This window comes from Canis lupus, chromosome 28 (genome assembly GCF_011100685.1).
Source record: "Canis lupus familiaris isolate Mischka breed German Shepherd chromosome 28, alternate assembly UU_Cfam_GSD_1.0, whole genome shotgun sequence".
In the NCBI taxonomy this organism is placed as follows: Eukaryota; Metazoa; Chordata; class Mammalia; order Carnivora; family Canidae; genus Canis; species Canis lupus.
This window is the reverse complement of record NC_049249.1, coordinates 25,257,859-25,283,873: the sequence shown is the minus strand read 5'-3', so window position 1 is coordinate 25,283,873 and position 26,015 is coordinate 25,257,859. Positions and strand designations below refer to the sequence as shown.

The 26,015-nt window shown below is 37.9% G+C and overlaps 1 protein-coding gene across 5 annotated transcripts in view; it reads left to right on the top strand.

The window, feature by feature from the left end:
* The window catches only part of CCDC186 (coiled-coil domain containing 186), a 62,228-nt gene extending 36,496 nt beyond the window's left edge, over positions 1–25,732 (top strand). For 2 of the 5 annotated variants that reach the window (XR_005380637.1, XR_005380638.1), the window contains 8 exons: positions 2,449–2,704; positions 3,815–4,004; positions 4,961–5,041; positions 6,517–6,727; positions 8,005–8,224; positions 16,064–16,144; positions 21,563–21,753; positions 22,817–23,005. Coding sequence is in view for 2 of the 5 variants with exons in the window: in XM_038578854.1 (XP_038434782.1) it covers positions 2,449–2,704; positions 3,815–4,004; positions 4,961–5,041; positions 6,517–6,727; positions 8,005–8,224; positions 16,064–16,144; positions 20,979–20,984 (1,045 nt within the window). In the remaining 3 variants the exon portion in view is untranslated. Of the gene's footprint in view, positions 1–2,448; positions 2,705–3,814; positions 4,005–4,960; positions 5,042–6,516; positions 6,728–8,004; positions 8,225–8,864; positions 13,078–16,063; positions 16,145–20,978; positions 21,027–21,562; positions 21,754–22,816; positions 23,006–25,717 lie in introns of those variants that run through there. The other 3 variants (XR_005380635.1, XM_038578854.1, XM_038578855.1) reach the window with 3 other exon arrangements.
* Positions 25,733–26,015: the final 283 nt, after the last annotated feature.

Here is a 26,015-nt window from a genome sequence, read left to right as displayed (position 1 = left end):
TCTTTAATATTCAAATTATGCTACTTAAAGTACTTCTTCTAAAAGGTATATAGATAATCTGCATCTTTGCATATATTGTAGAGCAAAGCAGGAGCTGACATTATTCCTTGGCTTCTTGTAAAACCATTTAGCTAAACTCTACCATGATATCACCTGGCAAAGCCTGGATTCAGCCTGAATCCTTCTTTTTCATACTGTACCAATGTCTGCTGCTCAGTATTGCTAAAAATCTCACCATCATCCAGGTTGGTGCTGTGATAAATCCATGGTTAGCAGCCTCAACTGGAAATGTTAATGACCTCTAATCCATCCATATGTCCTTAGTCACAGCCTCTCCACAACCTTGAAGCATCTATTTCACATCCTCCTGCTTTGTTTTCACTTCTGGTCTCCCTCCCTTGCTATTTACTCTTTGCAGGTGATTACCTCTTATTTACTTGAGAAGAAACGGGAGCTGCAGGTATCTATTCTTCATAACCTCTTTCTATCTGTTCTATGAACTTGCAACCATTCTTTTTTCTCTTCTTTCTTTAGTATAAGGAATATTCTTGTTCCCCTCTGAACTGAATTGTTCTCTCTACTTCTGTGGATCCTATGCTCTTCTGCCTTCTCAGGGTCTTTCTGGATTATTTCTTCTTTATCCTGTATCTCTTACCTCTCTCTACTTAACTTTTTGTTTTTTCTACATATCAATATTAAAAACGTCAAAACTCCTATAACATTACCTCACCTTTTTCCTGTCCTTAACAACCAAACATCCTTGTAGAATCATCTAAACTCTTCCTCCTTGCCTTCCCTTCCTTTCTCCTTCTATCCCTCTCCACTGCAGTCTAGCTTCTATGCCAGCATCCCATTAAAAACTGCTAATACCTCTTAAATCTAACAGTCACTTCTCAGACTAAGCCTTTCTTGGATTTTCAGTATTAAAACCATTAAGCACATTGTCTTTCTTGACATGCTTTGTCCCTGTGGCTTCATTTCCTATCATGCTTTCCTGGTGTTCCTCCCCATTTTCTGGCTACTCCTTTTCTCAGTCTCCTTGGCAGCCTTCTCTTTATCATAAAACTCTTCTGTTATTATTTTATGATACTCCTGCGTGATGCTAACTATTCCTGTAGTATGCTGCAGGACCTCATGTCATTATCTTCAGCCCTTTTCGCTCAGCCCCAGTCACACAGGTGTCAAAGCACCTCTTTCTTTAACATGTCCTATACTGATTCATCCTACCCATATACTCCTTTGATGTTCCTCAGATGAGTGGTGAGTATAGCATCTACATGATTTTCCATCCCAGGAACCTGGGCGTCCTCCTTGGTGTTCCTCTTTTCCATCACATATCTAACCACTCACAGAGTATTATTGATGCTAACTCTTCAGGATCTTTCAAGTCCATTTATTTTTCATACTCCCACCACTGCCAACATTGTCCTTTCATCTGGAAAACTGCCACAATTTCTAAACTGGTTTTGTTTTTTTTTTTTTTTTACTTCCCTTGTTGTCCATTTCCTACACTATCAGTTAGCATAATCTTTTTCAAAAGGAAATCTCAAAACTTTTCAGTGATTTCCCATTGCCTCAGGGACTAGCCAGTAAGTTCAGATGCCACAGGATGGCTTGTAAGATCATTAGTGATCTTGCTTCTCCCTCTGTGCCTTCTCTTTTCACACTCTTGGGTTTCAGCAGTAGTTATTTACAAATGTGGATGGATTGTCTCCTATGTGCATGCGCTGTGTTAGGTGCTGAGGATGTAGTGCTGTCCTGATTGTCATCAGTGTTGAACATGTGTTCGTTAGTACCAAGAAAGTCATTCTCATTCCCTTCCCAGATCTAGCACGTACTGTTTCTTCTACCTGGAACATATTTTGTTGTCCCACTCACTCCTACTTTTCTTCAGATCAGGAAGTAGCAAACTGTGGCCCAGGAGCCAAATCCAGCCCACACTGCCTTTTTCTGTAAATAATTTTTTTTTGGGACACAGCTCTCTCATTCCTTCGTGAATTATCTATGGCTGCTTTCACACTGCAGCAGCAGGGTTGAGCAGTTGCCGCAAAGACCATATGCCATAGAAACTTAAATCGTTTACCGTCTGGGCCTTTCACCAGAAAAATTTGCTAACCCCTACTTTAAGTATTAGCTTAAACATCACTTATACTAGTTAGGCAATCCTCTCTGTGCTTTCATCATCAAAAATGTTTCACCACATGTGTAATTTCCTTAGTGACTTGAAAACTCTGAAAGCAGGGCCTCTGTCAGTCTTACATATTCACGCTTGAAGCTCTTAGTTCCTAGCATATGTTAGGTAGTTCCACAAATCCAAATAAATAATTTGAGTAAATGAATAAAAGTACCTTTATAAAGTATTTTATTTGATGAGAATCCAAAACCACTAATTTACTGTCTTTTATTTAATAGTTTATTTTTTTCTTAAATATAAACTTTGTTTTTTAGAGGTAAACAAGAAATTGAAAATTTGAAAGAAGAAGTGGAAAGTCTTAATTCTTTGATTAATGACCTACAAAAAGACATCGAAGGCAGTAGGAAAAGAGAATCTGAGTTACTATTATTTACAGAAAAGCTCACTAGTAAGAATGCACAACTCCAATCTGAATCAAATTCTTTGCAGTCACAATTTGATAAGCTTTCCTGTAGTGAAAGTCAGTTACAAAGCCAGTGTGAACAAATGAAACAGACAAATACTAATCTGGTAAGTATACATTTATATTTAATTTTTATTATTTTTTTTTTTAATTTTTTTATTTATTTATGATAGTTACAGAGAGAGAGAGAGGCAGAGACACAGGCAGAGGGAGAAGCAGGCTCCATGCACCGGGAGCCTGATGTGGGATTCGATCCCGGGTCTCCAGGATCGCGCCCTGGGCCAAAGGCAGGCGCCAAACCGCTGCGCCACCCAGGGATCCCTATATTTAATTTTTAAAGCAACATAAGAAGCACAAGTTAAATTTTCCTGTTAGTATAAATGTACTGGTAGTTAAGTTGAGCTCTCTTTTTTATTGGCCTGGTTTTCTGGTAATTTCAAATGCTGTGAGAAGTGTCAGTTTTTCTTTCCAACTTGCTTAAAATGTCCTTTTCTCTTACTATTTATATAATTTGTAGTAAAATATCTTCCTAAAATGCTTATGAAAAAATATTTCACTTTTAAAAGTAAGAAAACCATGGTCTTTGTCATTCGTTTTTTTTTTTTTTTTAATTATTTATTTATTTATTTATTTTGGGTGGGGGGGTTGTCATTCCTAACTGGAATTACTGTGTGTATGTGTGTGTATTTTTAAGATTTCTTTATTTGAGAGGGGGGTGGCGGGAAGAGGGAAAGAATCTCAAGCAGACTCTCACTGTGTGGTGCCTGACATGAGGCTTCATCTCATGACCCTGATATCAGGACCTCAGCCTAAATCAAGAGTTGGGCACTCAACTGACAGAGCCACCCAGGTACCCCTGGAATTACTATATATTTTTAAAAGTATTTCAAATTTCTGTATTTTTATAGTTTAAAAGTGGTTTAATATTTCTACATTATGAGAGTGTCTTCAAGTTACTCATAAAAATGATTTGAGATTTCAGTTCAAAATATACAGAGCCCTCTGACAGACTGTGTTGCATGTATAAAATGGCAGATGCATTAATATGCCCCCCTTCATTCCTATACAAGGAATTTGAGGAACACAGGAAACAAAACCTGGTAAGGAGCAATTCTAGAAGAATGTACCATCAAGGACCTTGTATTTTCGGGTTTCAAACTGTGAACAATAATGGAAACAAACAGGTATTAAAATTGGTGGGGTTTTTTTTTATTTAGGAAAGTAGATTGTTGAAAGAGGAAGAACTGCGAAAAGAGGAGGTCCAGACCCTGCAGGCAGAACTCACTTGTAGACAAACAGAAGTTAAAGCATTGAGTACCCAGGTCGAAGAACTAAAAGATGAATTAGTGACTCAAAGACGTAAACATGCCTCCAGTGTCAAAGATCTTACCAAACAACTCCAGCAAGGTATAAAATTCTTTCCCACCTAGACCTTAATGTGGCATTGTTTTATTCATTAAGGATTTATAGAAAAAATACATTTTACATCAGATTGTACCACACTGATTTGTTCCGTATGTTCATTTTAATGTATTAAAGTTTATAAACCAAATCACTAAACCTCTTGTAGTTCTGTGGATAGTCCATAACATCCTCTATGCTAAAGGACATTTATTCACAGAATCCCAAAATGTGAGAGTAGGGAATATACTTGAGGGCAGTAGTGTCTAAACTTTTTTGATCACTTACCCCAATCAGTAAAAAGTATTTGTTTGTTCTCAGATTTATATATGTTTATTTATAAATTTTAAACATATATTACTCTACATTAAAGAAAAATAGAAATATCAAAAGATCAGATGAAATGTAAGTACAAATGGAAGTTCTAATATTTTCTCCCTATACATGCTATGAGTTATTTTGTACAGCATCTGGGATTCTTGCACCCCACTTTGTAGACCTCTTAGAGATCATTGAGCCCTAACCCTTCATCTTTTTTGTTTTGTTTTGTTTTATTTATTTATTTGAGAGAGAAAGTGAGATACAGTGGAGCAGGAAGGAGTAGCAGAGGGATAAGCAGACCTCCCACTGAGCAGGGAGCCTGGCGCGGGCTCAGTCCCAGGACCCTTGGGTCATGATCTGATCCAAAAGCAGACACTTGACCAACTGAGCCACCCAGGCTCCTCTAACCATTCATCTTATAGGAAACTGAGACCCAGACAGGTTACATGTACCTGTACATTTCTAGATATCATTTTATATGAATGACAACTGTAGTCCTCCTGTCTAAAGTATCCATTCCATAAATTTCTCTTATATTTAACCCATTTTTGCCAAAATGATTTTAACAATTAAAATCAGAGATAGTGGGGCAAATGGTTGCGTGGTAATTGTCACAAGTAGTTTGTTTCTTTTTCCTGTAGCACGAAGAAAATTAGATCAGATTGAGAATGGAAGCTATGATAAAGAAGTTAGCAGCATGGGGAGTCGTTCTAGTTCATCAGGTAAAAAACCACGTTTCAGTTATCTAGTGACTGTAAAAAAAAGTTCCTTTTTATGTGTTAAAAAGTGTTGATAAGCTTTTTTTTTCCATTTTGAGTTATAAAAGGTATTATTTCTAGTTAAATAAGTTTTTATTATTACCCAGGGTTTCATGTTTGTCATGGGTTCTGGATGATTTGTCTCCCTACCCTATTATCTTACCTGCTTCTTTATTCTATATGACAATTTCTTCTTCCATGTTTAAATTTAGAGTTATATCAATCCATATAGAGATTTATTATAATATGGTCCTTTTTTTTTACTTTTATATTACTTTTAATACCTGAAAACTAATGAAATGATCATCATTGTATATCAAGATTCTTTATGTATACATGCATTTTTAAACCTTTTAGTTTTTCCCATGGTAAAAAAGCCTGTGGTCTAAAGTGAAAATGAATAAAGCCCATAAACTTATGATTGATATCACTGTGGAAATGCTAATTAGGAAAATATCAGTGTATTTATCATTTTGGAATGCCAGGAACCATGCTGAGAACTTTAAACATATTATTTACTCTTCAGAATAGTCTTGCATGGTATTAAAATTCACATTTTAGTGATGAGGAAATGAATGATTCCATGACTTGCCCCAAATCTACAGTGATAGAACTCTCAGATTCTAGAGTCCTTGCATGCCATGACATACACTCCCTCCCAGGAATTGCACATTAGGGGAAAAACATCAACTATTACAGTAGTGGAAGATCCCACAGTAGGAAGAACATGGGTTGAAATTACATATAGGTATTTAGAACCCAGGTCTGTCATTTATTAGTGTGTGACTTTGGATAAGGGTATATTACTTGTCATAAGTCTACAAAATGGTATTAAAAAAAGACTTGTTTGTAGGATAAAGACAATCAGAAATTTTTCTCAACTAATGTTGATTAAAATAATAGCTGACATTTACTGAGTGCTTACTTATATGCATATTGACATCTATTAACTCATTTAAATGAGGATAACAATCCTGTGGGGTAAATAATGATATTATTCTTATTTTAAGAATAAGTAATCAAGGTGCAGAGAGGTAAATAACTTGTCCAGCGTCACGGAGCAAGAAAGCAGAGGAGTAGGATTTGAACCTTAGGAGACTAGCTTCAGAGTTTAACCCGCTGGCTATATTTTGTCTTTTCTGTCTGTCTGTCTATGGCTCTCAGTTTCACTTCACACTTGTTATTCTGACGTTTTGTTGAGTTTCTTGTTTCTCTATTGCCACTTCCTCATCCTGTTCCTGAGAGACATAAATTGGCCCTTTTTGGTACTTCTGTCATTCATGTATTCAGAAATAAGAACTCAGGCCAGGTATGACTTGTGTTATCTGCCCGAGTCTGTTAAATTGAGTATTTGGAAGTCATACTAGAAGAAAAAATATGTAAGATTAGAGATGACTCTAGGCTGAGTATAACATCTAAACTGATTTCTTTGTCTTCAGGGTCCCTCAATGCTCGAAGTGGTACAGAAGATCGATCTCCAGAAAATACTGGCTCATCGGTAGCTGTGGATAACTTTCCAGAAGTGGACAAGGCCATGTTGATTGAGAGGATAGTAAGGCTGCAGAAAGCACATGCCCGGAAAAATGAAAAGATAGAATTTATGGAGGATCATATCAAACAATTGGTGGAAGAAATTAGGAAAAAAACAAAGTATGTATTAGTATGATAATACAATCTGTATTCAAAATACCATTATTTGTATGATAAAGTTACTGTTTTAAAAATCAATCATATCAAGAACCCATCTTTCAAGAACTAATTCTTAATTTTAGCCATTCAGTGCCCAGTCTTTTATTGATCACTTACTATGCTCTAGGTTGTGGGAATACAGAGATGGAAGAAAACACAGGTCTTTAAGATGATCTAGAGTTAAATAGATGTTAATTTTTTTAAGATACTAAAATAACTTTGGATTTAATAAAAGTGCTGTACTTAGCTTTTGGTTTTCATGACTGTGGCTCTAAGAGAGAGATGGGGTTGTAGATTTTCTTTCCTGTTGGGGAGGACATACTAGGTAATTTTTGGGGCACCTGCCAAGTACCAAGATTTTGTGCCTGTGACTTAACAAAATTTCATTGGTTTCTTACAACTCAGGGATAAATAAATTAACTGGTGGTGGTCAGGTTGAACTACAAAATGTTCCAGAGTCACCACTAATCCAGTAAGTGACAGACCAAGAGCTGGGGATCTGGGCCCAGCTCTGACTCCAGAGCCTGTGCTGTGCAAAATTCCTCTTAAAAATACCATATTCTTTTAAGAGGTTTTTAAAATATATTGCAGCTCTTTACCTATGACTTTTTAATTTTTATTTTGAAATAATTTTAGACTTAAAAAAAGTTGGCCCATAATTTTTAAAAGAAAAAGAAGAGGTGTCTGGGTGGCTCAGTTGAGGGTCTGCCTTCGGCTAAGGTCATGATCTCAGGAGTCTGGGATCGAGCTCCGAGTCCAGCTCCCTACACAGTGGGAAGTCTGCTTCTCCTTCTCCCTTTGGCCTTCCCCCCTGCTTGTGCACACGCTCTCTCCCTCTCTTAAATAAATAAAATCTTTTTTAAAAAGACACCATCTGTTCAGCCCCGGTGGCCCAGCGGTTTAGCGCCACCTTCAGCCCAGGGTGTGATCCTGGAGACCCAGGATCGAGTCCCACGTCGGGCTCCCTGCACGGAGTCTGCTTTTCCCTCTGCGCCTCTCTCTCTCTCTCTCTCTCTCTTTTTCTCTCTCTCTCTGTCATGAATAAATAAATAAAATCTTAAAAAAAAAAAGACACCATCTGAATAAGAAAAGTTATTTTCGGACATATTACTGTTCCTAACCTAATAGATACTTGTTTTATGCTAATCATCTTCATGCTTAGGATTAGTTGGCTTTTGTAAATTTTAATGTTTTTAATTCTGCAAGCGTATAACTGACAGTGTCATTTTATTTTGCAGAATAATTCAGAGTTATATTTTACGGGAAGAATCAGGCACACTTTCTTCAGAGGCATCTGATTTTAACAAAGTCCATTTAAGTAGACGGGGTGGCATTATGGCATCTTTATATACATCCCATCCAGCTGATAGTGGATTAACATTGGACCTTTCTTTGGAGATCAACAGAAAATTACAAGCTGTTTTGGAGGATACATTACTAAAAAACATTACTTTGAAGGTATTTGTATTTCTCATTTACTTACCAACCAATAAGTAAGCATGGCATAATGGTGCCTCTTTCATAGTGTGCGCTGGCATATAAATGGATGAGTTCTGTAATGCAAAGTAGCCGTTTTACCTGGAGATAAAATTTTTGTGTATTTCTTATCGAAAAATACAATTTTTTTAACAAGGAAAGGAAAACAGAGCAAAAAATCAGCCTAGTTATTGGACAGTTGTTTACTTTATATTGTGTGGCCTTTGACTTATGTTCTAATTAGTTATAATTGATCACTGAGACAGTTTTTAAAAATTGAGGCGTTCATATTCTAATGTATTTTCCAACTTTCTTTTTGCAGCTTTTATCTGACCCAACTATTCTGTTTGTTCTGTGTTTGGGTCTTGATAGTAAATAAAATTGTAAATATAGTAGCAAACCAATGCAGCAAAATTTGCTGTAGCTTCAGTAAAAAGGTTCTGAAATTCACAGAACTTCTTTACTGAAAACCACCATGCACCTCGTTTATGTCACAAAGCATTGAAGATTAATCTTCACCCTCTCAATGTCAAAATTTAAGCAGAAACTGTTTGAACTCAGTCTGTATACTTATGATACTTAATAGTTCTGTTTTCTTTCCCCCTTTTACTAATTGGTAAAGGAAAATCTGCAGACACTTGGAACAGAAATAGAACGTCTCATTAAACACCAGCATGAACTAGAACAGAGGTCGAAGAAAACCTAACACAAAGCTCTTGGTCATTAAACAGACAAAAGCCACACAAAAGGAGCAGGTGCCACATGCCCAGTATTGGAAACTTCTCCCTGCTTTGTGTGTCAGCCAGTAAAAAATTGTTTTCCTTCATCTGTATAAAAAAGTATCCTTTTATAATACAAATGCATTGCTGTGTATACTGTAAGAGCATAAACTTTAATGAAATTTGTTTTTGTATAGTGACAACCTGTCACTGAATCAGAACAACTGAAATTGCTAATAGTCCTTTGAAGTGCTGAACATTACTACAAGGGCTTTTCAAAACCCCTTCTCCATATTTTTCCTTCTAAAATATATAATGTCAAAAATGATTCAGCTTTTTAAAATTACGCATGAAAGGACATGTGTTAATCATTCAGTAATATGCTATTTCTCCAACAGGAAGAAAACTAAAGTGAGGAAAATTTTATTTGACATTCCAGAATAACATTTGGTTGCATTTTAGGGATGCCAATGAGTCCTTAAATCTTTTAATTTTAATGGAAGCTAATAGAAAAGTCAGCTCTTGGTAGCTAGCAGCGATCAGACATTGCATGCCTCTGTCAGGTTTCCTTATCTGTGTTAGTTACATTTTTTCAGATTCAAACTGTTTGAGTTAATAGTTGAGTTTTTAAAATTTTTAGTTACATAAAATATGATTTTAAATAACATGTTCATTTAGAAGATGTGGAATTCAGTTGTATTTAAAAATGTAAAATAGATTAGTCATTAGAGAAGCAAATAATTCTTTGAAACTGAAATGCTTTCGTTTTACTGAGATCAACTGTAAAGAAAAATGTTTAAGATATTTATGAAGAAGCAATTCCCAAGAGAATCCAGCATATGGCTCTGTTAACCATTTAATTTGAATACCATTCTTTAGCATTGACATAATTATATATTCCAGTGGAGTGATCTTACAGTCCCCAAATGTGATGTGTTTCAGTATATTTATTTAAAATACAAAATAATTACATCTCTATAACCAAAGGAATCTTAGAACCAAATTAATGTATCCTATTGGATTTTTACAATATTTATCTTAAGATGTGCACTTAAATGTTGCCATAGTATCAGTATTTCCACATCATTGAATTTTGTTCCTTTCTCTTGTAATTTTTCACTTATCATTTCTGTGTGTGGTTTTTCATATTTCATTATATTCAGATCATTTCTCTAATAGAATACCTTGGCCGATATGCAGATATTGTCACAAGCGTCATTTTTGTTTTGGATTTTTGCATCCTTTTTTCTTCCCTTCAGAGAAGTAAGCTTTGGGATGATGAATTAAAAAACTGTAGAGAATTGTATGGCTCTAAAAGCTGGGCTCATGGTGGCAATGTCCCAGTAATGTGTTCTAACATTTTTTTAAATCAGCATTGTTTAAAAAGATAATCTATTAATTTTTTCCTGAGGATTCAATGTAGCATCTTATTTTTTCTGTATATCGAGTTATGTCTTGCCATCCAAAACCAAAATCTTTTAAAAATGGAAATATAAGTTCAAAAAACTCTTTTTAAATAGCTGTAACAAGTGTTAGTCTTATCATAATGTGTGGTGTTCTTTTTACCAATAACAATTTATCAAAATAAAGTAAGAGGGTAAGTGCAATCAAATCTGGATTACTTTCCCATTTTCTAGACATACTATTGATCATCCTAAAGACTACTTAGAGTAGCCAGCATAACTAAATTTCATGGCTACTTCTGTGATGGAGATTTGTACACTACAATATTTGTTTTTTTCCTCCAACACACAAAATATATGAATGGAGACCAAATAATGATCAGATCTATAGTGTCCTATGTTTGTTTATGCACTTTTAAAAAATATGTACATTTACTATATACAAAAGTGAAACATTCCAATATTAACATTTGTGCCACCATTCATTTGGAGTAGTCAAATGGTGATGCAACTTTATAGGAAAGCTATTATAAATGTATTCTGACACTGCTACTCCCTCCCCCCCATAAATGTCAGAAACTACGGAAAATTTTTTAAGAAAATGCTTTATTTTCCTTTGTCCTTCAGTTTCTACTGTATCTTTTTGTGTACGGATTAGAACCAAGCAAAGTAACATACAAAGATGTGCATATATCAGATCTTTACACTTATTCACAAAAAGCTCCTAATGTGAGGATTTAGAGAGTCTTCTCTTAATGTATTGAATATATAGAGAGAAGAATGGAGTGTCTGGAAAAGGAAAAATGGTCCGGATAAACCTGAGATTTGGGGGAAAATTTGTTCTGAGTTGTACACATTGAAGGCTGTTTTGTTTAGTTACACTATTTTGGTTTCTTTGAGCAGGAAATTACTTTTTTTGTGTGTGTGTATCTGTATATGCTTTTCTAGGTTTTAATTTTGAAGTGAATTCTTACTGTGACTCCCTTTTTCCCCATACCTTTTCAAACTCTAGCCTGTTAAGTGGTAAGGATTGAAAATAGTGAATTTGAGTGAAGCAATGGATTTGAACTTTGGTGTGTTTTTTTTTAACTTTCTATCTTCATTTAAAGTGATTTATATTGAATTCAGTTTTATCAGGCTACCAGCATTTTATTTATTCACTTAAAAAAACACATGTATTGAAAACCTGCTATTGCCAGGCAGCATCCAGAGTATTGGGATCTTTTGGGGGATCAGATCAGACAGGGTGGTGGTTGTCCTCATGGAGCTAGTGACAGTGGTGGGGAGGCAGTGGGAACAGCCCTTTGAGCCTCTGCAGCCTTACAGCCAGCCTCTGTAAGAAAAAGGTTAATCCATTTGTGCATATAGTGGCCCAGAAATCTCACTGTGGCATGCAACTTTGGGAAATGAATCCTTGCTCTGGGGTATGCTGAGAGCAGATGACTGTTTTCATGGTCTGTCCACACATTCATTCCCTAACTGTCACGGTTTGAGGTTTAATTATTCTTTAAGAAAAAAAGGGGAAAAAAAATCCAAAGACCATAAAAAGGTATTTGGTTTTTGCCATTTTAGTAAATTGTTAATGCCTACTTGATGCTCATAAAGCTAAATCTAATCATGTTTTCGTGTGTGTTCCTAAACTTTGTTTTACCAGTATATTATTTTCTAAAGATTTTTTTCATATAAAGGTAGACCAAGATTTACTGGTAGAAAAAATCCAAAATGTTAAAAACTATTAGTATTGTAAATGTTATATATGCTACTGTGGTGAAAGTATTTTTATCAATCATGTTGCTACTCAGTATGGTTAGTTTGCCTTATGAATGTTGACTCTAGTAGTCTTGTTTTTCAATATCCTTTTTTTTTTTTAACAAAACAATCTTTTTTTGACACTAAGATTGTTAATTTTTAACGCCAGTTGGTGGCACTAGAAACCTGAAATTATTCAAGGCTCTGAACAAGAGAAAATAATTGAAAAAGAATCCAAATATGAAGAATTTTCAGGAAAATAAATGAAAAATATAATTGTATATTAAAGATGTATTTTCTGGGATGGAATCCTTTTTTAAAATGCATATGGCTGTCCATTTTGACTACAATGATGAAACTTGTTTATCTTCCAGAAGTTCATATATATACAGGTGTGTGTGCATTGTACAGATAATCTTTAATTTGATTACACTGTTCATTTTGTAAATGTTTCTGTATAAAATGAAGCTTTTCAAGAAAACTCTATGTATATATTGTACTTATTAAATAGGTAATGCTTGTTTACCAAGTTGTATTTTAATAGCATCTTTGATTATTTATTTACATACACCACTTGCTAAACAGACTGATTCTCCAGACTGTTGGCAAGGCTGCTTCAGATTGCTTGAATTTTCTTTTTTAAACCACACTAGGAATTTTTGCTTTCTACAATTATCTTTATTATACCAATTATTATTAAAAGTCAATGAACAATAGCAAGCAGATTAAATTGAATGCCAGGTTCTATTCCAAATTTGTGTTTTAATTATTGCTAACAAAATTAGGCATTTTACAAAAGGCAGATTTTCACATGCCTGTTTTCACATAGGCTGTACTGATAAAGCCAGTAATATATTCACGTTTTTCCACAAAACTGTGTACTCACTCAAATGATCTAGCTTTAATAATAAAGATTGAATATGTTCAATAAAAAGATCAAAATGGCATTAATTTCATGAAGTCAGCATGTGTGGTAGCTATTTCATTTCACACTGTGTTGGTTTCTGTTCCTCTCCCAGTTCTGGTACAATTAAATTTTGCCACATACCTTCACTACTGGAAAGAATCCCCTAAAATCAGGATCCTTGGAATGAGGAGTAAAATTAATAGAATAGAGGAAACTTGCCTAACATCCTCGATAGTCTGCTTCTGGGGGCCTATGGATTTGTTTGCAAGGAAAAGAATGTGTCCAGGAAGAGAGGAAAACAGATACTGGCTGTGGTGGTTTTTTGTTTTTGTTTTTTTTGGGCTTGTAGTTCTTAACTGGTCAGTGTGACCCTCAAGCGTGAGATGGGAAAGACCATTCTACTGAACTTATATCTGTATCTGTTTTTTTTTTTTCTTAATAACTCTGCTCCAGTCAATGAATGTAGAACAAGTACACACTTCTTGAGTGCCAGAAGCTTAAGAGGATACCTCTCGCTGACAAGTGCCAGTGCTGTTTTAGAGATTCTCTTTGAGAACAATGTGAACCAATGTGAACAGACTTGATGTTCGTGCCCCTGTAGGTAGATGCACCCTTAATTCCTACATTATATGTAAGAGACTCGATTCTTGTTTTTCTTTCCTTTTTTTTTTTAACCATGCATTTAAGAAGTATTCTATTCCTAAGGAATTTTCAGCCTTATTTTACTTTTTGAATGCCCAAAGGCCATGCTGTTTGCCAGATTGATTGCCCTTAATTTGTACTCCCAAAAAAGGGAGGAATCTTTACCATTAATGCATTGCAAAAATAGTCCTATTGTCCATTTAGGATCCACTGAAATAAAAAATGTAGATTATTGATGATCAACTTCTAGTTGCAATAATTTGGGGAATATATTAAATACAGAAGTGATTTTCCATATCATTTGACTGTAGTCTTTGTTTTTAATAAATAATGGCCTAAGGGCAGTAAGTAGTGTGTGTGTGTGTGTGTGTGTGTGTGTGTGTGTGTGTATCTTCAGCACCCTCCCACTTTGCTGGTCCCAGAAAATATCACTTAATCTTGCCATACTACCTGTTATTTCTTGGTTTCCTTTATGAGCTTTGACTAGGTGAGACAACCAGAAATGCCCATCACCGCTGTTACTCTTGTGGCAGATTTGAGCTGTTTCTGCCCAACCACATGGGAGAAACACTTTCAGTGGCTTATCTTTCACCAGAGCCCCCTTAGGTCTCAGCTCCCCAAAAACCAGGTCCAGTCCAAAAGCTGTCAAGCACAAATGCCACTGATGGATTTTATTATTTTTTTAAGATTTTATTTTTTAGAGGAAGAGGGCACAGTGGGGTGAGAGGCAGAGGGAGAAAGAAACTTCAGTACACTTCCCACTGAGTGCAGAGCTCATTGTGGGGCTCAATCCCAGGACCCTGAGATCATGACCTGAGCCAAAATCAGACACTTAATGGACTGAGCCACCCAGATACACCCACAAGAAACTCTTCTTGAGTATAGATAGCTCAAATACTGCTCCTAATGCAAATAATTTGTGTCTTGATAGAACTCAGGCTGTTTGCTGACGCTAAGACTAGTCCATTTTGCTCAGCAAGACACACATGTAAAGTCAATTCTTCATCCTTTCCTAGATAGTCTTCCTACCTTTGGATTAATTGAATATTTTGTATGATGCAATTATATCTCTACAGTTGGTTTCCGAGTTAGGCCTCATTTTAAAATGTTTTAGTGGTTGTCCTAGGTTTTACAAAATATCTTTAAAATATGAACTGCTTCATGTATTTTTGAGTCCTCATTGTGCAGGGGCTGTGCTCATCTTCTGTGACCCACATTTACTGTTGCCAAAGGGAACACCTTTCCTGTTTCTTCTGCCTACTTTAGCATAGGTGATAAAGCAGGAGAGACTGGTAGGCCTTTTAGAAGCACAGATTCCAGAGATGAAAGAGTGCTTCAAGAGAGAGAACATCCAGTCCCGGAGTTCCACAGACTAGTAAAATTTCAAAAACAAAATTCTGAGCTTATTGACTTTTATTTGCTAAGTGAGGATCAAAAGGAATGGGCACTTATCAGCATCATATCATAAAAGACAAGATGTTTTATCACTAAAATAAAAAGTGGTTGAAAAGTTCAAACTTTGAAAGAGTGTAGCTCTTTGAAACACTCTATTTGTTTTTCTCAGCTCTCTATAGCCTGGGTTGCAAACCCTCCCCTGCCCAGTGCAACTCCTCATTTGAAAATCAGAAAAAAGGCCTTTGGGCCTGGAAGTGATTCTTTCACCAGAGGTGACACCTCAGTAAAAGCCTCTTGCAGTTTCAGCCACTGTTGACTCTAATAGTGCCTGAAACACAGTTAATTTAATCCTCACACCGTCCTGGTTCTGTACCTACCTGGAACCAAATGAATTCAAGAAGTTCTGAAGGTGGAAGGTGTGTGGGCTATTGATTTATTGCCTCTCAGATCCCAATGCATTTTTTAATATCTACTCTGTGATAAACAAGAGAATTCCTTTAACCATTTCTCCCTGTAAGTAAGCATGGTGTTAAGTTTCCTCGGTAGAGGGCAATGGAGGTACATCACAGGAGGAAGAGGCTTCTGGAAATTTCTGGCAAGGACTGGGTTTCAGACTTGTGAGGACACCCCATGGACCCTGCCCCACCCATCCCTCTGCAACCTTTTAGCACTTGGCGATAACCTTCCTGCATGGAAGGTTCTCGACATGGAAACTAAAGTGACTACACACAGTCACTTGTGGTCCAGAGAGTCACCCACAGCATAGCCACTGCACTTCCACACCTGGCTGTCTGCACTTGGGAGGGCAGCCTGGTTACTGCTTGCCAAGCAACTCCAGACCAGCTCCAGGCTGGCCAAACCAGCTAACATCTCTGCTACCCGGTGGGCTGATCCACAGCTTCCCCAACAAGATCTGAACTGCTTCCAAGATTGTGCTTCCTCAGGTAGCCCCCCTCAGCCCTAGCGTACCACTTAGACTTTTCTTATAATTACTCTTTTACCATAGGTAATGATTCTGTGTCTTCAACTCTGGCTGAACCTCCCAGGTGGTGCCTTTCTCCTGACTGGACCCAGACTGCTACTGAAGGTGAGAGTGACGTCTGTGGTAGAACCTCCTGAAAAGGCACAAAGATAAGAAGTTGACCTCAGAAACCTAATGTTTATCACACCAAAGATATCATTGCTTCTTCTATCCTTTAACAATTCATACGAGATCATTATTTATATGCAAAGCACCATGGGAGATAAGACAAGTCCCCTGCTTGGAACAAGGTGATAAGGAACCAGCACCCTGAGATAGCACTGATGGTAGTGGGAAGAGGACAAGATTCCTGCTGGAAGAGACATCATCACTTGAGAAGGGCCTTCATGCATAGGTCACAACATATGGAAGGAAAACTAGAAAAGTCCAGATGGAAGAAGCCCCCATGCCTTTTTTGCTCAGGGTCCTGTAGGTGTCTCAGAGATGGTAACAGGAAATGTGTAGAAGGAATAGCTAGTGGTTCTGCTTGGCACAGAAACATGAGTCTATTTTGCATTGCCAGCCTTTATCATGTTCAACCTTTATCAAAAAATGGTGAGACCCGTAGGAGTGGAAGGGACCTTAGGAAGGTATCTACCAACAGCCAGGCCATGAACAGCCTTGAATGTCACACAAAAGAAACTGAGTAACTGTGTTTGCCCAGTTGCTTCAATGGAAAGCCACAGGTTGGGGTCCCATCCACACTAATATATTGACTTCTCATTGTATTGAAAAGTGCACATATCATAAATAATACAGCTTAATAAATTGCTAAACCAAACACAGCTATGCAATCAACACCCAGTGCTTTATTTTTCCTGGTTGGATCCTGACTGATACACCCCAAACCCCTCCTCATGCTCCCAGTCATCACCCATCTTGGAAGGATGACTCTCCTAACTTCTAATAACATCGATTTATTTTACCCCACTTTTTGGGACTCGATATGCATGTACCCATACAGGAGGTATTCTTTTGAGTCAACATTTTGTTTAAAAGATCATCCATGTTGTTGGGTATTGTTGCAGGTCATTTATTCCTTTTGCTGTGCAGTACTTCATTGGGTATATCACAGTTTATCCAGACTAATATTGATGAGCTTTGGGGGAGTTTCTAGTTTGGGACTCCTAGGAACAAAGCTGCGATGATATTGTTGTACACGTCTCTGATAAAGCAAATGGATATATATTTAGTGCACATATGCCTGGCACTAGAATAATTGAGTCACAAGATACACACGTCTATTTTAGTAGGAACTACCCAATTTTCCCAACATGGTTGTACCATTTGTACACTCACTAGCTGTGCATAAGAGTCCCAGTTGCTCTATATCCTAGCAAACATTTATTTTGCACAGACATTAATTTTTTAAAATATTTTATTTATTTGAGAGAGAGAGAGAGAGAACACGAGTTGGGGAGGGGCAGAGGGAGAGAGAGAAGCAGATTCCCCCCTGAGCAGGGAGCCTGATGCAGGACTTAATCCTAGGACCCTGAGATCATGACCTGAGCCGAAGGCAGACGTGTAACCAACTGAGCCACCCAGGGGCCCCAAGCACAGATATTATTTTTTAAAGGAGACACTGAAATGTATGAGCCAATCAGAGTGGGTGACCCAGCGGAGGAAGACTCTGAAAACCATGTTCTTAAGAAATGATTGAAAAGAATAAGGGCTTTTTTAACCTGGAAAAGGGAGAATTCTGGGGAGATAAGAGCACTGTGTCTGGCAGAGAACTGAAGAGTTGCTAGGTAAAGAGGGATTAGATCGGTCTCTGGGCTCCATGGAAAAGCAGCAATCCCTCTAGGTTCAAGGACCCACCCAGGATTTACTGCTGGTCAAGTTAGGGTAGGACTTAATCCCAGGTTGGCCTGTTTTCAAAACCCGTATCCTTTTTGTTTTTATGCTTATATATCAGTTTTATTTTTTAAACACTTGGAGATATCAACATATAAAATTGTATATATTTAAGGTGTTCAACTTGATATTTCCAAATATGTACACATTGTGGAGAGATCAGTGCAATCAAGCTTAATAATTTATCCATCACCTGCACATTGTTGCCATTGTGTGTATGTGTGTGTGAAGATTTAATCTGAGATCTATCCTCTTTTTTTTTTTTTTAAAGATTTTATTTATTCATGAGAGACAGAGAGGCAGAGACACAGGCAGAGGGAGAAACAGGTTCCATGGAGTAAGCCCGATGCGGGACTCGATCCTAGAGACCCTGGGCTGAAGGCAGCGCTAAACTGCTGAGCCACCCGGGCTGCCCGAGATCTATCCTCTTAGCAAATTGTGTACAACGGAGTATTGTTAACTATCGTCCCTCTGCTATACATGGCTATTATGTCATCAGAATTCGTTCATCCTGCATAACTAGAACCTTGCCCTCTGACCAACATCTTCTCATTTCTCCTTCCCCACCTGCCCCTGGCAACCATCACCTTCTTGCTGCTTCTACGAATTTGATTATTTTACATTCCACATATAAGTGGAATCATAAGGTATTTGTCTTCTGTGTCTGGCTTATTTCACTTAGCATAATGTCCTCCAGGTTCATCTATTTTGTCCCAAATTGGAGGATTTCCTTCTTTTCTTTTTTAAGGCTGAATAATACTTCACTGAATTTTATATTTTCTTTATGGATTTTTCCATCAATCGATATTTAGATTATTTCCATACCTCAACTTTGTGAGTAATGCTTCAGTGAACATGGGATCCCAATTATATCTTCCGTGGGTCTATATCCAGAAGTGGGATTGCTGGATCAAACAGTAGTTCTATTTATAAATTTTTGAGGAAACTCCATCATGCTTTCCATAATGACAGTACCGATTTACATTCCCACCAACAATGCACCAGGGCTCTCTTTTATCCACATCCTTACCAACACTTACTCTTTGTCCTTTCGATAATAGCCATTCTGACAGGTATGAGGTGATATCTCATTGTGGTTTTGATTTACATTTCCCTGATGTTTAGCAATGTTGAGCACCTGTTAGCCATTCGTATGCCTTCACAAAGCCCATGTTCTTTCAACATGACTGGTTTCTAAAAGTCTGAAGGAGGTCTCTAATATCAAATATATGCTTTCCCTAATAAAAATGACTAAATTGGGAAAATAAGCCTGTAAGTCATCATAAATTACTTTGGTGGAAGTTGATGGTATTAGAAGATGGTGTGGAGTGCTCGCTTCGGCAGCACATATACTAAAATTAGAAGACGGTGTGGCATCCCCGCAAGACTTTGGAGTCCATTTATTCACTCATGGAACAAATATTTCTCCAGTGCCTACCAAATGCCTGGCACTGATCTAGACACTGAGATCCTGCAGTAAAAGAATAGGTTTTGTCTGCCAGTGAGTACAGCTGACAAACTAGTTGAGGATGGGAAGAGGAAGAAAGAAAATAAGAAATAAAGAAAACAGATGATTTCCAAGTATGCAAAACCTTTGTAGTGCCACATATATGTGGGTTCAAATTCTTCAAATTGACTTTGGACTTTGGACCCACAGCTACCCTAAGCCCCAGTTTTCGTATCTGTAAAAACACCTATAACATATGTTTGCTGTGCGGATGAAAGGGGCTTATTATATAAAGCATAGAGCATGGGGCCTGCTAGAATGAATAAGCCCACAATAAGTTGTTCTAACTATGAAACAAGTCGTCAGTTACACATTTCTTCCCAGATACCCATAGAAATCTTATACGCCTCTTGTTTTTCAAACTTCATTTCAATTTCTAAGATCTGATTATTCAGCCCTATAGAGAGGAAGGATTGGCTAAATTAGTTACTATGTATAAATCACCTTTAATAGTGCTTGGCAAATATTAAGTACTGTATGTGTTTATTAAATGAATACATGTATGGATGAATGAACGAGTAAATTCTACTCTGGATATGGTTCCTATCCGCTTCCATATCCACTTCCTATTAGGAGCCTGATTATATCCCTGATATAATTTTTCATCTCTTTTCCAAACAACCTTATATTTCCAACCTGACATAACCAGGCACACTGCACTTCAATTCATTCAACAAATATTTACCGAATATGTCTGGCACTGTTCTAGATACTGGGAATACCAACAGTGGACATTTTTAGTAAAGATTAAAATACTAGCATGAAGCAATAAATTCAAGCTAAGGGTGATTTCAAAATAATTTGAGAAATTATTTCAAAATATTTTTGCCTCAAAGAATTTGTTTTTTTCCTAAGTTTAGTTGGAAACTGGTTGTCACCCCATGTCAAGTGGAGTGCTTGCGTGAGCTGCTTTCATTTACTGATCTGACATACCAAGAAACTGTGAGCTCTAAATGCTCAGTGTTTTCTAGAGTCTAAGTGGCTCAGTAGCAGGGAGTAGAGGTAAGGAGAAATGAGGATAGAATGTGAATATGGTAACAACCAAGATGACAATTAGGTGACTTGGATCTAGACTGCGGGGACATAGGGAACAGTAAAAGAGGTAACAGGACCAGGTTAGGAAATCCAGCCTCTGACAATCTGCCTCTGAGCGTGCTTCCACCTTACTGCTTTCTTAAGGACCATGAAGCAAAAGGACCAGCATTTGGGTAAATCTAGGAAGCATGTGAGCCAAATAGAAATGTGTTGTGAGAAATTATGGCACTTAGCAAGTGTGGTGTCTCCAAGAAATGGCCTGGAGTGGAGTCAGAACAAGGCATTTTGAGGTGACCTATCAATCAGGCAGATCAAACTGCAGCCAATTCACCCAGCAAGCTCCACCAGGGCACAGGCGCTACCCTAAGAGACTTGGGTGAGATAAGAGCTCCAGTGGTATTGATCAAGGCCTTGAACAGATCAATTATAGTTTTTTGTTTCTTTTTATTTTTTTATTTATTTACTTTTAAATGATTTATTTATTTATTTATTTTTTCATGATAGACATAGAGAGAAAGAGAGGCAAAGACACAGGAGGAGGGAGAAGCAGGCTCCATGCCGGGAGCTCAACGTGGGACTCGATCCCGGGACTCCAGGATTGCTCCCTAGGCCAAAGGCAGGCACTAAACCACTGAGCCACCCAGGGATCCCCTGTTTGTTTCTTTTTAGGGAGAGAGAGTGCATGTGAGTTGAAGAGGGGTGCAGAGGGAAAAGGAGAGAGGGAATCCCGAACAGACTCCAGTGCCAGCCCAAATGAGAGCTCAATCCCACAACCCAAAGATCACGACCTGAGCCCCAACACCCAACTGAGCCACCCAGGTTCTCTAAACAGGTCAATTTTAATAAAATCAGTAAATATGACAACACTAGCAAATGAACCCCCTCTGACAATGGACTAGGAGCAATTTTACATCTACCTATGTGTTCTGCTGGCTTACACAAGGGTAGAGGCAAATAAATGCCTTACCTCCAACTGGGCTACTTCATTGCTGTGTTAATGCAAATAGCGGATGCTACTATAAATCAATTTTAAAAAATAACTTATGTTTGTTAACTCATTTGAGTCATGCAAAAAACCTATTTTACAGATGAGCAAGCTAAGTAAGTTTAAGCAATGTGCTTGAGGTCGCCGAGCTAGCAAGTGGCAGAGTCAGAATTTGCACCATGGCCTCAGACAGACTGCATGGTCTCAGCCAGGACACCAAATTCCTAATCAACAGGATCCTCAGTCCTGACACAGTCGGGGCACAAAAAAGAATGCACAACCACCACTTGTCGAGTAAGTGAATGAATTATAAATCATTCGGTGTTCTCTTAACTACCATTTGTCTAAGCAGTTGGAAGGCCAACTACACAATGCCAAAGGAAAAGTAACACAGGCACATAAACAATATCACAGTAGATCTCTGTACTGGTCACAAATTCTCTGGGTGGTTCAGATTAATTTGAGCAGCCTAAGATACAATTTACTCTGCAGGTGATTGAAAAAGAATATACCACATGATGATAATTATAATATACAAAAATGGCATGTATTTCTTGCCAGTTAGAGTCTCTAGGAAAGCTTTCCACTCCTTGCCGGTTTCTTCGCTAGAAGGATATGCAAGTAGATACTGGTTTCCACAAGGACAAAGACCTGTCCTGGCAGTGGACTGCCTTTTGATATTTGGCCACATTTTAACTGAAAGGAAGCAGAGCTTTGTCACCACATTTTAATGCATCACAGAAAACGATATTGTCTTAGCACTGCCTCAAGTTCTATTTTTAAATGATATATTCTACTTATAAATATATTTTTATATTTAAAACAATTTTGTTTCCTGTGACAGAAAACTCCCTTGGCAGAAATTTTGCTAAAAATCCAGTGACATAGAAAAGATTTTTGTGTTGACTACTTTGGTTGATTGATTTCCCAACACCCATGATAAAAACTCTCTGAGCTTTAATGCTCTTTGGATGTGAAAGGAGTATGGTTTATCATTTCTAAATTCCATTACATGTCGTAAAATAAAAATATTATCCAGATAGACCCAGGATTTCGAGGCCAAGTACAGTTGCTTACTTACTGACATTTCTTATTCTAATCTAATTAATTGACATGGGTCAAATATCTGTTTTGAAAGATGCATGGAAAGTACAAAAAATATAGTCAAGTAGGGAGCTACAGATTCATCAGATGAATGTAATGAATTACTGCCTGGTACCTAATCATTAAAGAGGAAAGTTGGGGAAAAAAAAAGAAAACCCTTTAAATAACCTCAAATGATGGGAATACAAGTTTTTATGGAGTATGGTCCCCTTAATATTATCAATTTTGACTGTTCTTGTTACTTTATCCTCAGCGTACTTTCTCTAAATGCAGATGAATTTCAGACAGTCTAAGGAGCACCCTGAGATGACAAGACCATCTAGCAGAATTAGTGACACTTGGCATTAAACCCGCGAATGGCTTTAAAAGTTTGAAAAGCACAAAACTGAATTATTTCATTTATGTCAAATCATTAAAGAACCATTCTATGCTTACTGGAAAATGTGTAAATTGAATAATTATTTTTATGCTATCACCCTTTGCTTAAGGTTTTGAGTTTTAATATTTGTTTTGTTTTTTTAGTTTTGTCAAAAGAATGGGTTTTAGTAATCAAAAAAGTTAGGTTCCTAATTTGTTTGCTTGCATACAAGGGACTCAGTGTTTGACTTTGGATCTGGGCTCATTTTCAGCTCCTTACACCATTTTCCACTGACAAGTTCTTCCCCTGGAATGGTTCTGGGAAATCTTAAGCCAGTCTTGCTAGTCGAAAATGTGCAACAAGTCTTTCCCATGTGTTGTTTATTTCCAGGCCACTGATTTTGTACTAGGAAGACCTTGACATCATGTGATATGTGATACAAATATGACAGCCATCTCCTGGAATAAAGTTGGCATTCTTAGGGTGCAAGAGCTTATATTTTTGTGTAGTGACATGCTTGGACAAACAATTTAACCAGCCAGAAAAATTAAGAGAAGTTCTGTACCATCAAAAACTCCAACAGCAAGAATCTCATATGAACTTGAAGGAAGCTATGGTGAAATGGGTAGAGAGTATATATTCTGCAATCAGACTACCTGGGTTTGATCACTTGATCTAACTGTTTGATCTAGTTGCCTCAGTTTCCTCATATGCTTAATGATGGTGAGAGAGGCAGATTGTGGTGTTGTCATGAGATCCAAATGAGATAATAGCATACGGCACGCCATGTACTGTCACACAGCATGAGCACTGAACAAGTGTTAGCTGTTGTAACATATAATTCAGAACACATGCATTAAACATGGCTCTTCTAAGCTTGGGAACAATGCAAGGTCACAGGCACTAAGAAAAAGACTGCAATCATGCAAATGGCATGATGTAACTAAAGATTTGGCCTTATCCTTATAAAAGAATTACCAAAGTAGCACAAATTATAAAGGCATAGTCACAGAGTTATTGTAGAACTCCTTGCCTCTAGTGATAAAGATAATAAGGATTTTTTTTTACGTGTGTGTGTGTGTATGTGTGTGTGTGTGGTCTCTGCACTGTGGATCACATTATGGTGAAAGAAGAAGCTGTTACCCACTCAAATTATCAGGCACAGTACCCATGGTAAAGTGGTTTGGGGTCGTCACCCAACACACTGGCACAGACCCGAGTCCATTCTTATCCACCTTCTCTCTGATGAGCCTCATGAGTTGTTTTTTGAAATTGTTTATGTGAAAAATAAAGATAATTCATAAAAGCCTTGCAGATTAATCCTCATGGAAGCTCCTAGAAAGTTCTGAGGGACTTAAGTTTATGCTCTAAATGCCACTAGGTGGCAGAGGAATGTTATGAAACCAGCTAACCCTCACCAGCCGAGAACGGTGCATCCCCCCCTTCCTTCTCATCACGGGGTGGGTGGCCTGTCCGCAGGACCCTGAGAGAACTTTTCTGTAACGTGGATTTTTCTTCCTTGTTCTTCCACATACTCAGCCTTCTGAAGAGCCTGTGATTCTGGACCGCAGGCACTAGCATCATCTAGCAGATCACGAGTGTAATTCTACTGTTGCCCAGATCCCTAAACCAAAAATAGCAAAAGCTTCCCAACCTTTGAAAGTTTTATTTTCAAGTCTGGACATTTGGAAGAAAGGACAACAATCTTTCAGGCACGTTGCAGGACATTTGTTAAAGAGGATGAGCCCAACACACTGGTACACTGTCTTTCTTCCTTACATCACGCAGATCTGCTTCTCAAACCTCCCTTTCTTCCACTCTGAGGAGGGACAAGGAACTCTATTTCTATCTAAATCTTTAACTTCTTAACTTCAGAAATCATTCTTTTGGGCTATCGAGCATCATTTCTGGTGCTCCAAAATTTGGGAGGCTTTGGACTAAACACGAATGATTTAATCAATTGCTCTTATTTTCATTTTTAAATTTAATTTTATTTTTATTATTTTTTGAAGATTTTATTTATTTATTCTTGAGAGACAGAGAGAGAGGGAGAGAGAGAGAGAGAGAGAGAGAGAGAGAGAGAGAGGCAGGCAGAGGGAGGAGCAGGTTCCATGCAGGGAGCCTGACGTGGGACTTGATCCCAGGACACCAGGATCACGCCCTGGGCCGAAGGCAGACACTCAACTGATGAGCCACCAGGGCTGCCCTTATTTTCATTTTTTAAAAGATAAGGTCCTGAGTCTCAGATGGAAGGCACTCTTTTTAATCCTGAGGTCTAGCTCAGTTTTACCCTATCTGGAGGGAGTTCAGGATGGGTTTAATCAAGGAGTCTTCATAAGCAGAAAGGAACTACCCTCCTGGAAAAGAGCTCTTTAAAAACAACAACAACAACAACAAAAAGGATTTCATTTATTTATTCGTGAGAGACACAGAGAAGCAGAGACATAGAGGGAGAAGCAGACTCCCTGCAGGGAACCTGATGAAGGACTCAATCCCAGGACCCCAAGATCACGATCTGAGCCAAAGGCAGACGTTCAACCACTGAGCCACCCAGGCAACCAGAAGAGCTCCCTTAATGTCATGTGCCCAGCACATGAAGCAGAAATCTAGCAGGTTCTGCTTTACGATTTGGAATTTTATTATATTCAATATGATTTGCTAATAGTCACAACTATATTTTCTTTCTATTATTTATAACCAGGTAATTGTTATAATTTCTGGAGAGAAACCAAAGGTAGCTAACTGAGGCCCTTGGTTTCAGAAAAAAAGTCTTCCCCTGTTCTTTCTACATGGCAGATGCCTACTGCAGATTTGAGCAGGGCCAGCTGAGATGACAGCAGGGCATGTGGCCTGAAAAGGAGTCATGCAGAGATATGATGAGGACCTCACAGTCTCAAAGGACACCTTATCGAGGTGACAGGGCGTTGGATTCAGAGGTGGCAAGTAAGAATGTGTCCTCCTACAGGACCCCCTTCCTCCCACCTGTGTCCTAAGCCCTCTGCATGTTCCAGATCTGTCCAGGGCCTCTGCAGGCACAAGCTCGTTCTCTTTCTGATGAGCCAGTAGCCTCTGATGTTAGCCGAGATGCTGGCAA